General features: G+C 50.5%; 1 protein-coding gene and 1 pseudogene across 1 annotated transcript in view; one reads left to right on the top strand and one right to left on the bottom strand.

Annotated features, from left to right (window-relative positions):
• MRTO4 (MRT4 homolog, ribosome maturation factor) overlaps positions 1-2,791 on the top strand; it is a 6,183-nt gene extending 3,392 nt beyond the window's left edge. The window contains exons 4-8 of the mRNA XM_024749884.1: positions 610-691; positions 967-1,034; positions 1,272-1,423; positions 1,800-1,876; positions 1,983-2,791. Of these exons, the coding sequence (XP_024605652.1) occupies positions 610-691; positions 967-1,034; positions 1,272-1,423; positions 1,800-1,876; positions 1,983-2,132 (529 nt within the window). The 3' untranslated portion in view covers positions 2,133-2,791. The remainder of the gene's footprint in view (positions 1-609; positions 692-966; positions 1,035-1,271; positions 1,424-1,799; positions 1,877-1,982) is intronic.
• Positions 2,792-3,252: 461 nt separating this feature from the next.
• LOC112402806 (aflatoxin B1 aldehyde reductase member 3-like) lies at positions 3,253-11,883 on the bottom strand (annotated as a pseudogene).
• Between the last annotated feature and the right edge of the window lie 4,996 nt (positions 11,884-16,879).

The raw sequence follows: 16,879 nt of genomic DNA, 5'->3' as shown, positions 1-16,879 counted from the left end.
TTTCTGTACGCGGGCCTCTCACTGTTGTGGCCTCTCCCGTTGCGGAGCACAGGCTCCGGACGCACAGGCTCAGCAGCCATGGCTTACGGGCCCAGCCGCTCCACGGCATGTGGGATCTTCCCAGACCGGGGCACGAACCCGCGTCTCCTGCATCGGCAGGCGGACTCTCAACCACTGTGCCACCAGGGAAGCCCTGAAGGGTGCTTTTTAACTGTTAAAGTTTGTCTCGCCTTGGGGGGGTGGGGGGCGTGTTGAGCAGTGACCTCTCCAGGAGAAGGGGCTCCCTGAACCCTGGGGTCTGGTCCCTTAAGGAACATCCCACCCGTTCTGGTTCAGACCATTAAACAGGCCCCTTCCACATATCCAGACGCACTCACAGTGGGCTGAGACAGAATGTGAGTTTCAGGGTCTGTGCAGGAAAATAATGAGAGGGACGCTGGGCTGGCGACAAAGTGAGCAGGGCTGCGTGGAAGAGTGGAGCCTCTGGCCACACCTTCTGCTACAAAACAGCGTGGGCCTTGGCTCGGGCTCCGGGGACTGAAGCTGGTTTGCACTGAAGTGAGGGCAGGGCGGGGCGCTTCATTCACAGACCCCTCTTTTTCTCTGTAGGATGTTCTTTGGCAAAAACAAAGTGATGATGGTGGCCCTGGGTCGAAGCCCATCTGACGAGTACAAAGACAATCTGCATCAGGTGAGTCTCTGGCCCTCACAGGGAGGGGCCGAGGCCAGGCTGCCTTCTCCGCTGCTGTCACATGATGCGCACTGCAGCCATCTGGCGGCCCGGGGTGGGCTTAAAGCTCGGTTCCCCTTTAACCTCCAGACCCAGAGAGTAGTGCTGCCCCCCTCCAGCTGTGACCAAAAATGTCTCCACGTGTTGCCAGATGAGGGGGCGGGGCCGGCAAAACGGTCCCCAGTTGAGAACCGCTGCTCTAATGTGACCGACCCCACCCCACTTTGGTTCTGTAGGTCAGCAAGAAGTTGAGGGGTGAAGTTGGTCTCCTTTTCACCAATCGCACTAAGGAGGAAGTGAACGAGTAAGTGCCCTGGAGGAGCGGTGAGAAGGGAAAGGTTGGCGAGGTCTCCGGGGAGGGAATAGCCCAGGACTTTGTACAGTAGAGGCACCGAGTAAAACCTGGTTCCTGGTTCCTGGAATCCCGTTACGGAGTCTCTGTTCTCCCGGGCTCGGAGCTCCAGGCTGAGCCGAGGAGGAAGGGCGGTGAGGCGAGGCCCAGGCGGAAACCTGCCCTCCTGCCACTTCTCTTTCCCCTCAGGTGGTTCACGAAATACACGGAGATGGACTACGCTCGAGCTGGGAACAAAGCCACTTTCACCGTGAGCCTGGACCCGGGGCCCCTGGAGCAGTTCCCGCACTCCATGGAGCCACAGCTGAGGCAGCTGGGCCTGCCCACGGCCCTCAAGAAAGGTACAGGGGCGTCCCCAGAGCTGAAAGGTCACAGCCGAGCGGCCGAGAGCGCAGGTTTCCAAGCCAGACAACTCCCCCCTCACCCCCAATTTCTACCGGCCTCCATTTTCTCATGTGAAAACAGGACTAACAGCGCCCGCCTGACAGCTGGGGTGAATGTGGACAGTAAGTTACAGCTAGAATACAGCAGTTACAGGGCAAGGAAGGAAGGAGGAGTCACTGCCCCCCAAAAACCCTCCTGGGCGGCTGAATGCTCACTGATGAACCCCTGCCCCGGTGCTGCTGGAAGCCTGGGGGCAGGGGGCCGGCCCGGTTCCTCTGGCCCTGCACAGGCCTCTGTGCCAGAGTAACTGCCTGGGGGCCCCCTTCTCTGTAGGTGTGGTGACCCTGCTGTCCGACTACGAGGTGTGCAAGGAGGGCGATGTGCTGACCCCGGAGCAGGCCCGTGTCCTGGTGAGTTCCCTCCGCCCCGGGCGTCCGCAGCTGCGGCGGGAGGGGCCGCAGACTCCCCTGACCCCACTCGCTCCTCCTGACCTTTGGGTCCCTTCGCCTCTTGCAGAAGCTTTTCAGGTATGAAATGGCCGAATTCAAGGTGACCATCAAGTACGTGTGGGACGCGGAGTCCGGAAGGTTCCAGCAGATGGGAGATGACTTGCCAGAGAGTGCGCCCGAATCGGAAGTAGAATCAGAGGAAGACGACGACAGCTGACGTGCACTTGGGACGGGACCTCCGGGCCTGCTCCAGTCTGGGCTGGACGGCATGAGACTGCCGCAGCCCTCTCGGGGGGGCAGCCGTGTATTTTGCTGTGGGCGCACACAAGGGAGGGTGACAGGGACAGGCTATCCTATAAATAATGAAACTTTGTCACAGGGTGTCTCCTCCAAAAGGGACTTTCCTAGGAAAAAACCCTTGAGTTTGGGCTTTGGTTTGGACCCCCAGGATTCTTCGTTCACCTCAGGCCAGTTTCCAGCACTGGCTCCTGTGTGACCACTGGCCGGCGGCCCTGGGAGCACAAGAGGAACCGCCTTCTCCTTTCCTCTGGCCCTCGGCGCCCCTGGCTTGAAACTGGGATTTGTTTGAGGAAAATAGGCACCCTGCCTGCCGCCCTCCTACCCCTACTCTCTATTCTCTTTCCCACCCACAACCCCCAAAACCAGGGCTGAGAAACTTGTGGATGACCAGGAGACAGGAGGTGTTGGCTAAAGCAAACGTAAAGCCACTGCCGAAACTGAATGAATGTAAAAAACATTCCACTGCATCCTGGGAGGTTTCAGTCTTCTGGGTGGTGGCTCCAGGTGGTAGGTTTTTGCCCAGATTGTTCTGTTTATAAGTATTTAATGAGGTAATTCTGAACGGGAGAAAATCTACCTCAGGGTGTATGGCCCTCTTTTTTTCTGTCGCGTGTAGAAGCATGAGGGCCACCTGCAGCCCCGATGTTGAGAGGTCACACTGGGTTCAGGGCAGGAGGCTGGGAGACCCTCCCACCGCCTCTGCCCTTTGAAGACTAATCCCTACTCCTGCCCCCTTCTCACCAAGCCTGTGGGAGGACCAGAAACAGCCTGCAGGCTGCAGAGGAAACAGATTCACTGTGGGCCTGGGCTCCAGCCAGGTTAGTGCCTCTTTACTCAGACAGGAAACGCCTGAGGCCCTGGGCTTTTTACATGATGAAGGCAACTGGGAGTATTAACAAGAACATAGGAGACAGTTTGTGAACTGGGACTGTGAGGAAAGAACTAGCTACATAAAGTGGCTTAAAGTCAGAACTGACTGGTTGAGAGAATAAAAGAGGTGATAGATGGAGTGTGTCCTCTGCCACCCCAAGTCAGGACTAGGCCTGGTGTAGGTAGTTCAGACATACATGGGCAGACAGGTGCCAGGCCTGATCAAAGGCCTGCATGACGGCCGGCTCCAGGGGCTCTCCCTCAGCGGCCACCAAGTTCTGTTCTAGCTGCTCCAAGCTGGACATGCCCAGGATGACTGCGTCCCCCTGAACGCCCTGCAAGGGGAGACGGCCAGACGTCAACACGCTAGCGCGCCACAGTGACTCCAGTCACACACACCCCCTCCACCCTGCGCCTGCCAAGACCTGCAATCTAAAGTCTATACCCTATATTATTCCGCACAGAACTTAACATTGCCTTCGAACAGCTCTACAGCCCTGCTTCCCTAGACGCACGCAGGCAGACCCGAGTTCCCCTCTGCTGCTCGGCAGCTGGGAGGGCTTGGGTTAGTCGTGTGACCTCCCTAAGCTTCAGGCTTCCTTTACTTTGCAGGGTGGTTGTGGGAGTTTTGTTTTTGGCCGTGCCTTGCAGCATGCTGGATCTTGGTTCCCTAACCAGGGATTGAATCCATGCCCCCTGCAGTGGAAACGCAGAGTCCTAACCACTGGACCACCAGGGAATTCCCTAAAATTTCATAAAGTTTGCTTCAGGCCTAGCACTTAACAGGGGCTCAAGAAAGAGGCACCATTAGTATGTGATGCCCAAGTTGGAAGAAGTTGGGAAAGCGGGATGGCAGGGAGAGGGCAGCCCTGCCAGGGACACAGAGTTGGCCTCTGCAGAGCAGGCAGCCAGAGACAGATAAATGCTAATGCTGAAAAAATGTAGGTTTCAGCATCACACATAGCTTCTGCCCTATCTCATGTACCCACAGTTAGGTGAAGTGGCCTCTGAGCCAGTTTACTCACATAAAGTTGGGATAATTATACTTACTAGGGCCAGTAGTGTTTGTAATGTGACACTTATAAACTCTAAGAACAGGAATACCACCCAAAAGACCTGGGCCATGGAGACATTTCAGAAAAGGTAAAGGAGTAATCCAGAAATCATGAAATAATCACGCAGCCCTCTCTTTCACTTCCTCCTCCCTACCTGGAGCTGGGAGTGGTGGTACCTCCACCGGAGGACGGCCGAGGTCATGCTGGGGGCACTGGGGCCATATGCGGCCTGCAGGCCTTCCCCACCAAGGCAACAGCCTCGAAGTAGTGCTTCCAGAAGCTGGGTGAGTGGAGAGGGTGGCACGGGTCAGGACGCTGGGATTCCTGCAGGTCACTGGTCCCTGAGGCACTGAGGGACCAACATCTCAAATGGAGGTTTTGTTTCCCTGAGCAGCAGAGTGCATGTGGATTTCTGGGCCCCTCACCGGTGATTTCAACCCAGTGGTAGGAGCAGCGGGGATGCAGTGGGCAAGGATCCTTGCATTGAACATGCTCACCGGATGCGAACGATACAACTCCCCAAATCGGGAACCAGGAGTGTCCACGGCACCACACCTTTGTGCCCCGGGTCACAGACAGGACAAGTCCTGGCTCCAGTCCCAGCTCTGGCCTTGGCTCAGTCACCTGCCTTCACTTACCTGCTCAGTGAGGAAACACCCTGAGCCAGCCCCACGTGGTGAGTGCAAAATGTAAAGGAGATAATGGACCTGCAGTGCTCTGTCAACTAAGTAGAGCAGAGAAGGTGAAAACTATCAACCAAGATCCTCCAGGGGTGAGGCCTAAGTGCTGGTGGTGTGACGAACTCCTTGAGAGACCCTGCTTAGGGCGATGGCTCCTAAACCTGGCCAGGCAATCAGAAACCCTGGCAGGGGACTTCCCTGGTGGTGCAGTGGTTAAGAATCTGCCTGCCAATGTAGGGGACACGGGTTTGATCCCTGGTCCAGGAAGATCCCTCATGCTGCGGAGCAGCTAAGCCTGTGTGCCACAACTACTAAGCCTGCACTCTAGAGCCTATGAGCCACAACGACTGAGCCCACGTGCCACAACTACTGAGCCTGTGCACCTAGAGCCAGCACTCTGCAACAAGAGAAGCCACCGCGATGATAAGCCCGCGCACCGCAAAAAAGAGTAGCCCCCGCTCGCTGCAACTAGAGAAAGCCCATGTGCAGCAACGAAGACCCACTGCAGTCAAAAATTAATTAATTAATTTTTTAAAGTCCTGGGCCATTTCAACAAAACTAGCATTGGAGCCTTGGAGACTCAGCTTCCATAAATCTTGAAAGGTTAGGAACTTTCCAGCAGTCCACAGATAATGTCTAAATTTGATATATTAAGGAACAGCAGTAAAGTATATGCATCAGAGATCTCACAGTAAATACCAGAGGGAAGGAAAACTAGGAGTTAAAAAGCATCACCTTCCAAAAACAAACAAACAAACAAACACACAAAAAAAGCATCACCTTGGAGGAGTGCGACTGGCAAAGGGCTTGCTTCTAGCTGTGGGCGTGTATTACTTTGATAACTTTTTCAAACTTGCAAAAATGAAAAAAAGGAAGGGAAGAAGGCTAGTCCCAACAGATGTTCAACTATAACTTTAGACATTGATGACAGTGTTATTGCCAAGAGTTTACAAAACTTACTCAGTTACCCCAGGTGACAGGCCAGCATCAAGCCCCAGGAATCCCAAGTTCCAATCCAAGGTTTCTTCTCCCGCTGTGGGCAGGGGAGTAGGCTCTTCCCAGGGAAAAGACATAGCCTCACACACCTGGTGGAAGGTCCAGAGCTCTACGCATTCCCAATCCAGGCCCCCAATCACTCCCCAGAGACATTGGCGAAATTTTAGGGGTAAATTTCTCAGTAAAGCTGGTAGGGATCCAGGGGCAAAGGTCTGAGCACAGGGGGAGGTCCTGGCCACCAAGAAAGCAGCCCCAGGGACTCCCCATTGCAGACTAAGGGGACCCATGCCACTTCCCACCCTGACGCAGCCCATGCCCAGCTCGCCGATTCCTGTAGATCTCTGCCCAATTGGTCCCAAAGAAACGGCCCACAGGTTGTTACCCATCCTTGTCCCCATCCTTGTACTTGCCGGTCAGCAGGCCCCCTGCGGGAAGGCTGTAATCAGATCCCCTGGCACTGCTCCCAGAGGCTGCTCTGGACTGGAAGTGGGGGTGATGGTGGGGGAACCCAGGAGGGATGGAGGACCCAGCCCAGCCTCCTGTCAAACCCCTCCCTGCTTCCCAGGTCTGGGACCAGGCATCCCCAGGGTCAGGAACAGGCAGAAACACGGCCAGGAAGACCCTTCCACCCGGGGTGAGCCCGTCCCCACAGCAGCCCACACCCCATACCAGCCAAAGGGTTTTAGGCGTAGAACCTCAGTCCTGAGGCAGGGGAAGAGCTCTGTCTCCACTTGCTGGGTGGTGGCGTTGTACATGCCCTGCAGGCAGAAGGGCCAGCTGGAGAGGGCGCATGGGACCCCAGATTTTCCTGTGGAGAACCTCAGTTCAGACCTTAACAATCAGGCAGACACTTAGTGGTGCTGGTGGAGAGGGCTCACGCCCAAGGAAAATTCATCCCTTCAGCCAACATTTCTGAGCACCACCTATGGCCTGGATACTGGATTTCCATCCACAAGCCAAAGGACAAAGCTGCTGTGCTCAGAGATTTAATAGTGAGGTAGAGTGTTAACATATTCAACAAAAGAGACAATTGTAGTACACTAGTAAGTTCTGTGACCAGTGCCTGGCAGCAAGTAGGTGCATAAACATTTGCTGAATGAATGAGGAGGAAAGGAGGACCTGAGATCTCAGGCTCCTCTGGGCTGCCAGGAAAGGCTTCCAGAGGAAGAGGCATCTAAGCGAGACCTGGGCACTCCTTCCAGGGAGAGCAGGGAGGAGTGTTCCAGGCTGACTGCAGAGCGAGAAGCAGGCAGGAAGGGGAGCCAGAGCCGGAGAGAGCAGGCGCCTGTTTGCCAGGCTGAGGGTACCCGGGAGCCACCATCCTGTAGAGCAGGGGAATGGCTGGTATGGAGAGGGCACAGGGAGGGGGGAGCCACGAGGACCCGGCATCAGCAGGCACCCAGGAGACAGAGGCCTCCGCAGCCCTGGCCTCACCTGGTACACGGTGGGCAGGATCCAGTTATTGCTCTTGCATAGGGTACAGATCTCGGCCACTTCCCAGGCGGCATAGTTGGAGAGGCCAAGCTCCACAAACTTGCCCTGCGGGGGAGAGGCCAAGGTCAGAACCCACTGCAGCCCAGAACACCAGGAAGGAGAGACCGGCTGGGGACCCTGGGAGTGGGGTCTGTCCCCAGCTCTGCTCTGGGACAGCCCTGGAGCCTCCACTCTCCTGGGCAACGACAGGCCAAGCAGAGGAGCTGGGGGGCCGCCCTCACCTCCTGGTGCAGCTGGTGGCAGGCACGCAGTGTCTCTTCCATGGGGGTGCCGTGGTCCGGCAGGTACAGGTAAAAGAGGTCCACTCGGGGGCACTGCATCCACTTCAGTGACGTCTCCAGCTGGGACCGGAGGCTGTCAGGCTTCAGAGACTTTTCACCCACTGGATTGGCCTTGGTGGTGATTTTCACTTTGGGAGGAGAGAAATGGAAGTCCAAGTCAGTTTACCAAACGCTGGAGAGGATCTAGTGTAATGGTTAAGAGACAGACCTGGGTTCACACCCCAGCTCTGCCAATTCGAGCTCTGTGACCCTAACCAAGTTATTTAAACTCTCTGAGCCTCAATCCCCTCAACTGTAAATTGAGAGTGATATCTTGTCGGGAGGCCCCAAGGATTGATCAGAACTTTGATAGATTTGCTCATTATGAGCTGCTAATGTTATTACGATGACTATTTACCAGACAACTGGGTGTGCCACGCCTGGCGCTAAGGGCTGGATGAGGAAGGCCAGCAGTGGATCCCTGCCATCAAGGACGCACAGTCTAAGGGGCCACTACAGAGTAAGTGAGGCCAGGATAAGCGCAAGGTGGGAGAGGAGCCCTGGGAGTTCAGGGAAGGCTTTCTTAGAATCTGAATCTCCAGGGCCAGCCAGAGGCCGCCCAGAGGCAAGAACCTGGCGTGTGAGGAGCCATGCCTGCGACCCTATGGATCTAGAACACCAGGTCCACGGGGCACACAAGGCAAGAGAAGGGGCCACAGACCAGATGGATACAAAGGGCCCTGAGTGCACCCCTTAGAATCTGACTTCAGGGGGCCACAGGGAGACTCTGAACACTTTTCAGCCAGCGAGCTAAGTTGTCAGCTTTGCAGTTTTGAAAGATGACTCTGAATGAAGCACACACAAAAACCTCAGGGACAGGTCTGGAAACAGGGCAAATGGCGAGGCTGCGGCAAGAATTCAGGAAAGAGAGCAAGAGGCCTCAACTGGGGCCCCAGGGAAGGAAAGGCAAGATATTTCCATCAGAGAAATAACCCATTGAGAAAAGGCTGGTGTTGTGCCGCCTGTGTGAGTCAGGAGTGAGTTAACCAAATACTTTTCTCCCCACCCCCATTAAGAATCCCAGGTGGGGGCTTCCCTGGTGGCGCAGTGGTTAAGAAGCCACCTGCCAATGCAGGGGACACGGGTTCAAGCCCTGGTCCGGGAAGATCCCACATGCTGTGGAGCAACTAAGCCCGTGTGCCACAACTACTGAGCCTGTGCTCTAGAGCCCGTGAGCCACAGCTGCTGAGCCCACGCACCACAACTACTGAACCCACGTGCCACAACTACTGAAGCCTGCGCACCTAGAGCCCGAGCTCTGCAACAAGAGAAGCCACTGCAATGAGAAGCCCGCGCACCGCGACGAAGAGTAGCCCCCGCTCGCCGCAACTAGAGAAAGCCCGGGGCTTCCCTGGTGGCGCAGTGGTTGAGAATCCACCTGCCGATGCAGGGGACATGGGTTCGTGCCCCGGTCCGGGAAGATCCCACATGCCGCAGAGCGGCTGGGCCCGTGAGCCATGGCCGCTGAGCCTGCGCGTCCGGAGCCTGTGCTCCGCAACGGAAGAGGCCACAACAGTGAGAGGCCCGCGTACCGCAAAAAACAAACTAACAAACAAAAAGACAAAAAACAGAAATAGACTCACAGACCAAAAACAAACTTATGGTTACCAAAGGGGGAAGGGGTTGGGATAAATTAGGAGCTTCAGATTAACATATACACACTAATATATATAAAATAGATAACCAGCAAGGACCTACTGTATAGCACAGGGAACTATACTCAATATCTTGTAATAACCTGTAATGGAAAGGAATCTGAAAAAGAATATGTATATACATATTTAGTTATACATATATATGTATAACTAAATCACTTTGCTGTACACCTGAAACTAACACAACATTGTAAATCAACTAGACTTCAATAGAAATTTAAATTAAAAAAAAAAAAAGAAGACCAGAGTTGTCACAGAGAGGCAGTCAGGTGATCTAGATAGCATATGAGATGCATGCATGTTCTTGTTTTGTTTCAGATCTGTGCTGTGAATCATTTCACTCTGAGGACCTCAAAGTAAAAGATGGTACATGGTGCTAATGGTACTACTACTAACAGTGACAGCTGACATGGCTGAGCCCGCACTGTGTCCCTGTGAGGCACGTTATAAACATTTCAGGTGGCAGCAGACTGATGACAGATGTCCCCCTACCCCCATACACAAACCCTCCACTTAGCTAGGTCTGCCTGTTCCAAAACCCTCAGCACTGCCAGATCTCATTGCCTTTGCACACTCACTGCCCACCCGCGCAGCCGGGAATGCCCCTTCTCCTCTTACTCCCCCTGGAAAACTAGCAGTTCTTCAAGGTCTGACGTTCCGTTTTCCTAGTGTTCTTCAGTGTCCCCTCCCATCTCTAGACTCTGAGTTCCCTGGAGTGGGTTAGTGTCAATTTCCCTTCTATGGCCTTGGACGGAGGCTGGCACAGAGAGGGCAGTTAGACACCATACTACCCCCACTCTCCCATCACAGCTACTGCCTATAGCTCCTGCGGTTCCCAGGCGCGGCCACCCTGGTGAAGCGGGAGGCACTGCCAACTGATCGGCGCACCCCGAGCTCCACGGAGCAGTCTACAGCCCAGAGCAACGAGGAAGCAGATCCCCGCCGGTTCCGAAGCCTGATCTGGGACTATGCCAGGAAGTGCCAGGGCCATAAGGGCAGGATTCCTGCAGATCAGGACCGCACCCGGCACCTGCGGGGAAGGGGAAGGAGGCAGGGGCTGCACAGCGCCAGAGTCCGTTTTCAGTCCCCCCGAGAGGGGCTAGCCAAGTCGTTCCAGGCTAGACCAGGGTTGGGACGTTGCTGAGGGGAGGGAAAAGGAGAGGGAAAGAGTCAAGACAAAGCACTGTCCGGCTGTCCGGGGCTAGATGTGCACGGGGCCTGAGGAGCGGGGTGTTCACAGAGCTGCGGGGTGGCCAGTGGAGGTCGGCGCCCCGGCAGGAGGGCGAAGCTGTCGGTCCTGACCTTGGCCGGTGCATGGCTCGGGGGAGGTAAGGGGGACGGAGTCTGGGTGCCAGGAATTACCTCTGCTGTCGCCACCGCCCAGCCGGAGCCCCAGGCCGCCCAGGATGCTCTCGGACGTACGCTAGGGCCGTGTCTATATCGGCGTGGCCGCGCTCCCGGAAGAGGGGCACGGCCGCCCCATCTCCATGGCGCCCAGCACGGTGCCTGGGCGGCCCGGGGGGCCAGAGGCTGCCTGCAGGGGCGACAGCAGCCGGGACACTGCGACGGCGGGGGGGCCTGCAATAGCCCGCTGGAACTCAGCCGAGCGTAGCACTAGCCGCCGCGCGCGGTGGGCCACCGCTTTAAGGAGGGGGTCGGGTCCCGCCCACCGGCGTTGGGGGCGGAGCGCGCGGAGGGGCGGGGCAAGGGAAGTACTGCGAAAGGCTGCGCGGCGCCCCCGCCCCCCACGCCCGCGGCTCCCCACCTCTCTCGGCTTGGCTCCTGAGCTGTCCTGGGGTCCACGTGTTCTTCCAGAGGGGGCTTTCCTAAGGTCCTAAAATGATGTCTTGGCCCAGGGGTGGTGCCCTCAGGGGTGTCCCGCCACCTTGCAGGCCCCAGAGGTCGGATCTGTGGTTCTCTCGTTGGGACTTGCCAAAGGCTCCAGCCCGCGTCAGTACTGAAGTATTGAAAGAAAAGAACTGTCAGCCTCGAATCCTATACCCAAGCGAAAACACCTTTCAAAAAGGAAAGCAAGGACTTCGTTCAGACAAAGGTTGGGGAGAATTCATAGTAGCCAGCTTTCACTATAGCAGATATTTAAAAAAATTCTTTAGACGGAAGAAAAGTTGGATTTACACACACAAAAAGTGAAGAGTGCTGGAAATGGTAAACGCGAGGATGAATATAAAAGACTTTTTCTCAGATAAGTGAGTTTCAGGTGGAAAGTATTATTATTATTTTACTGCAGACGTCAGTAGTTTATTGTTTGTTTAGTCCAAACACATTCAAAATGGAAACTCAAAGAATACTTTCCACCTGAAACAATTATCTGACAGATAATAAAGATAACTTTTAAACAGATAACTGAGTTTTTATAAAGTTAAATATACAATTACGGTATGACTCAGCAAAAACTACACCCCGTTGATCTTCATGAACCTACATATAAAAACCTTTGACCAAGCGAATACAGTGATATATAAAAAGGATAATACATCACTTCTCAGTGAATTTCATCCCAGGAATACAGTGGGCTTTATATTTGAAAATCAATCAATATAATTTACTGTACTGACCAAAAAATAAAACCCATATCATGATCGCAATTGATGCAAAAAAAGCATTTAACAAAATTCAATACCTATTCATGAAGAAGGAGGGGGGAAAAAAAGAAAAAAACTAAGAAGAAAAGGAAATTTCCTCAAACTGATAAAGGGCATATACAAAAAACATATAGCTGACATTATATTTAATAGTGAAAAAACTTTCCCCGTAAGATTGGTAACCAGTCAATGATATCGGCTCTTACCCCTTTTATTCAATGTTGTGCTGGAGATACTATTTATGCCAACATATTTCAGTGTGTGTGTTATAACAGGCAATTTCTTACATAACTACAATGCCATTGTCACACTAAAAAAAATGAACAATTCTTCTGTGTCACTTAATACCACATCCATATTAAAATATCCCTGTGTTTTTTTTTTTTTTTTTTTTTTTTTTTTTGCGGTACGCGGGCCTCTCACTGCTATGGCCTCTCCCGTTGCGAAGCACAGGCTCCGGACGCGCAGGGTCAGCGGCCATGGCTCACGGGCCCAGCCGCTCCGCGGCATGTGGGATCTTCCTGGACCAGGGCACGAACCCGTGTCCCCTGCATCAGCAGGTGGACTCTCAACCACTGCGCCACCAGGGTAGCCCAGATATTCCTTTTTTTAATTAAACTTTTTAATTTTTGAGAAAATTTTAGATTCATATGCCATTGTAACAAATAATACAAAGAGATACCTTGTTCCCTTTTCCCAGTTTCCCTCAGTAGCAACATCTTGCAAGATACTATTTTTGTCAGGTGGAGTGTCCTATAAATGTTGATTAGATCTGCTGGTTGATGACTCTTTTGAGTTCTTTTATATCCTTGCTGATTTTCTGGTAGTTGTTCTACCTGTTGTTAAGAGACGGGTGTTGAATTCTCCAATTACAATTTTTTTTAATATTTATTTATTTTGGCTCCACCAGGTCTTAGTTGTGGCACATGGGATCTTTAGTTGTGGCACGTGGGATCTTTATTTTAGTTGCGGCATGTGGGATCTAGTTCCCTAACCAGGGATTGAACCCGGGCCCCATGCAATGGGAGTGCAGAGTCTTACCCGCTGGACCACCAGGGAAGTCCCCTCCAATTATAATTGTGGATTTATCTCTTTCTATTTTCATGTCTATCAATTTTTTCTTCACATATTTTGGCAGCTCTCTTTGGTGTTTAGACATTTAGGATTGCTATTCCTTGATTGGTTGACTCTTTTCATCGTTATATAATGTCCCTCTCTGTCTCTGATAGTTTTCTTTGTTCTGAAGTCTACTTTCTTAGATACCTATATAGCCATGTTGGCTTGCTCTTGATTAACGTTTGCATGATATAACTTTCGCTATCCTTTTACTTTCAGCCTGCCTATATCATTATATTTTAAGTGAGTTTCTGTAGAAAGTATATAGTAAGGTCATTTTTTAAAACCCACTCTACTAAGCTCTGTCTTTTAAATGATATATTTAGGCCATTTACCATTAATGTAATTATTTACAAGTTAGGGCTTAAGTCTGCCATTTTATTTTTGGTTTTGTTTTATTCTCTTTATTTTTTCCCCCCCCACACCACATGGCTTTAGTTCCCCGACCAGGATTGAACCCAGGCACCCTGCAGTGGAAGCATGGAGTCTTAACCACTGGACCACCAGGGAATTCCTTAGTCTCAGATTTTTGTTTGTTTCTTCTTTTTTTTAATGCTTTCCTGTAGGTTAACTGAACATTTTTTAAAGAATTATATTCTGATTTAATTACAGTGTTTTTGAGTATTTCTCTTTGTATAGCTTTTTAAAAAATAAATTTATTTTATTTATTTATTTTTGGCTCTGTTGGGTCTTTGTTGCTGCGCGTGGGCTTTCTCTAGTTGCGGCGAGTGGGGGCTACTCTTCGTTGTGGTGCACAGGCTCCTCACTGTGGTGGCTTCTCCTGTTGCAGAGCATGTGCTCTAGGCATGTGGGCTTCAGTAGTTGTGGCTCGCAGGCTCTAGGCATGCAGGCTCAGTAGTTGTGGAACTCGGGCCCAGTAGTTGTGGTACACGGGCTTAGTTGCTTCGTGGCATGTGGAATCTTCCCGGACCAGGGATCAAACCCATGTCCCCTGCACTGGCAGGCGGATTCTTAACCACTGCGCCACCAGGGAAGTACCTGTATCGCTCTTTAAGATTGCTCTAGAGCAACAATCACCTGGTGGCACCATTTTACAAGTTTAAGCGTAGAAACCTTAACTCCCTTTCCATTCCTTCACTCTCCTCTGTTTATAATAGTCTTAAATATTTCTTCTACATGCAGTTAGAACCACATCAGTGTTATAATTTTTGCTTCAACCATCAAATGTAATTTCGAAAACTTAAGAGAAGGAAGACCTATTTTATTTACCTGTATTCTGCTACCATGTTTTTGCTTCCTTCCTGATGCTCCAAGATTCCCTCTTTCATCATTTTCTATTTGTTTGTTTGTTTGTTTAGAGAACTTCCTTTAGCTATTCACTTAGTGTGGATCTGCTGACCACAAAGTTGTAGTTTTTCTTCATCTGAGAATGTCTTGATTCCCCCTTCATTCCAGAAGGACATATTTGCTGGGTATAGGATTCTGGGTTGATGATTCTTTTCTTTCAGCACTTGAAAAATTGTTGCACCACTTCCTTCTTTTCTCAGTATTTGCTGGCATGAGTGATAGTAAGGGAGGCCACAGTTTTTATTCTACGACATTTGGCTGGAGTACACTTTTCTGTCTTGCCAGGATGCCCCTTTCCTAGTTCTTTGGCTAGAGAAAGCAGGCTTTTGTTGGTGCTTTTTCTGTCTATGGCAGTCAGCATTTCCAGGTTGTTGGCTTTGTCAGCTCTGAGTTTGGGATATATAAGGAAAAAGAAAACTTAGGAAACTCACCTCTGTCATTCCTTGGGTACTGAGGTCGCTAGCTAGTCTGGGTTCTCCTTTCTGCCTTTCAGAGTCGTCTCATGTTTGTGTTATGCATGGTGTCCAGGGTTTTTATTTGTACTTAGTAGGAGGAATAAGGAAAAGTATGTCTATTTCATCTTCCTGTAAGCAGAGGTCATTTTGGCATGTTAAAAAATAAAGTCAAATACACTTTACATATGATTTAGCACTCCCACTTCTAGATGTGTACCAAAGAAAAATAAAATCATACGTTCAAATACTTACACACAAATGTTTATGTCAGCTCATTCACAAGAGCCCCAAACTGGAAACAACCAATTAACTTGTGGTATACCCATACAATGGAATATGATATAATCAGCAATAAAAAGGAATGAACTACTGGTATACACAACAACATGGATGAATCTCAGAAATATCATGCTATGGGACTTCCCTGGCGGTCCAGTGGTTAGGACTCCACACTTCCACGGCAGGGGGCACAGGTTCGATCCCTGGTCCGGGAACTAAGATCCCACATGCCACGTGGCAGGGAAAAAAAAAAATCATGCTAAGTGAAAGAATCCAGACACAAAAGACTACGTATTACATGATTCCACTTTTATAAAATTCTAGAAAAGGCAAATTAATAGTGACAGAAAGCAGAGTAGTGGTTTCTAGGAGCAGAGTTTGAGGGATGTAATTGACTACAAAGTAGATAAGGGACCAACTACACATTTAAAATTGGTGAATTTTATTGTATGTAAGTTATACCTCAATAAACCTGGTTGTTAAAGATTTATATTATTCCTAAACACAAATTAAAACCACAATGAGATACATTCCCCATGAGAATAGGTAAAATTAAAATAATTAAAAAAAACAATTAGCTTACCATCACGGTTGGTGGCTACATTACTCCACTGTCTGAATCATGCTTTCTTATCACTGGACAAGTCTTGTACCTAAGGATCCATAGCGCCATTCATCTGGGTAAAGCAGAAGTTGAGATATTCTCTGTCTCTATAGGGTGGACAACTGCTTATTCATGAAAATACCTAAGGACCAGGCTTTGTCCTTGACTGGATCTTCTAATACATCACAATAATTCTTTTTTGGACATGACCCAACTTACATGGTTTTGATTCAGAAAGAACTTATTAAGGATGAGAATGTTGAATTGGAGAATTAGAGCTTCCTTTTATTTATTTATTTTATACAGCAGGTAGAGCTTCCTTTTTTTTTTTTAAATAGATTTATTTATTTATTCTTGGCTGCGTTGGGTCTTTGTCGCTGCCCGCGGTCTTTCTCTAGTTGCTGCGAGCAGGGGCTACTCTTCGTTGTGATGCACGGGCTTCTCATTGCCGTGGCTTCTCTTTGTTGCGGAGCACAGGCTCTAGGCACGCGGGCTTCAGTAGTTGTGGCACGTGGGCTCAGTAGTTGAGGCTTGTGGGCTCTAGAGCATAGGCTCAGTAGCTGTGGCACACGGGCTTAGTTGCTCCGCAGCACGTGGGATCTTCCCAGGCCAGGGGTTGAACCCATGTCCCCTGCATTGGCAGGTGGATTCTTAACCACTGCGCCACCAGGGAAGTCCCCAGAGCTTCCTTTTAAATAAGACAATTTCTTTATTAGCCTCTAGTAATAGATTAGCTCAAAGGGTATGCACTGTGCACCAGAAGGATCAAGTTCAAAGTTCAGGGGACAACAAATACCAGCAGTGTCTAAATGCCAAAGCCTCTAAGCAGTGATGTGATTATTATAAATACCTATAATTCTTTGGGGTTTGAATGGGATAAAAAGAAGAGCTTGATTTGTTGCCATCTAGAACACTTTCAAAGCTTTTTTACTTTAGGAGGCTCCTTTCACATTCAGATGTTTATCTGATACCTTGATACAGAAGATTTAATAGAATTTCCAGGTTAGAATGTGCTGTCCTCAGGTCTCGCAATGTTAGGCTTTATCCTTCATGTTTGGGGGCCATGAGGTAATAATTTGTCTTATACAAGCTGTGAAATGCCTTTGGAAGCTACTTAAATAGCCCCACATAAAGATTACTTAAAGGATATGGCTTGGATTTGTCCTCATTTGAGACCTGTTCATTTTTATCCAGCTGTGTTTGGATAGCATGCAATGAGAGGGTCACTA

Source organism: Neophocaena asiaeorientalis, unplaced genomic scaffold (assembly GCF_003031525.2).
Source record: "Neophocaena asiaeorientalis asiaeorientalis breed wild unplaced genomic scaffold, Neophocaena_asiaeorientalis_V1.1 scaffold275, whole genome shotgun sequence".
Classification (NCBI taxonomy): Eukaryota; Metazoa; Chordata; class Mammalia; order Artiodactyla; family Phocoenidae; genus Neophocaena; species Neophocaena asiaeorientalis.
The sequence above is the reverse complement of the archived record's forward strand: the minus strand, read 5'-3'. Positions and strand labels throughout refer to the sequence as shown.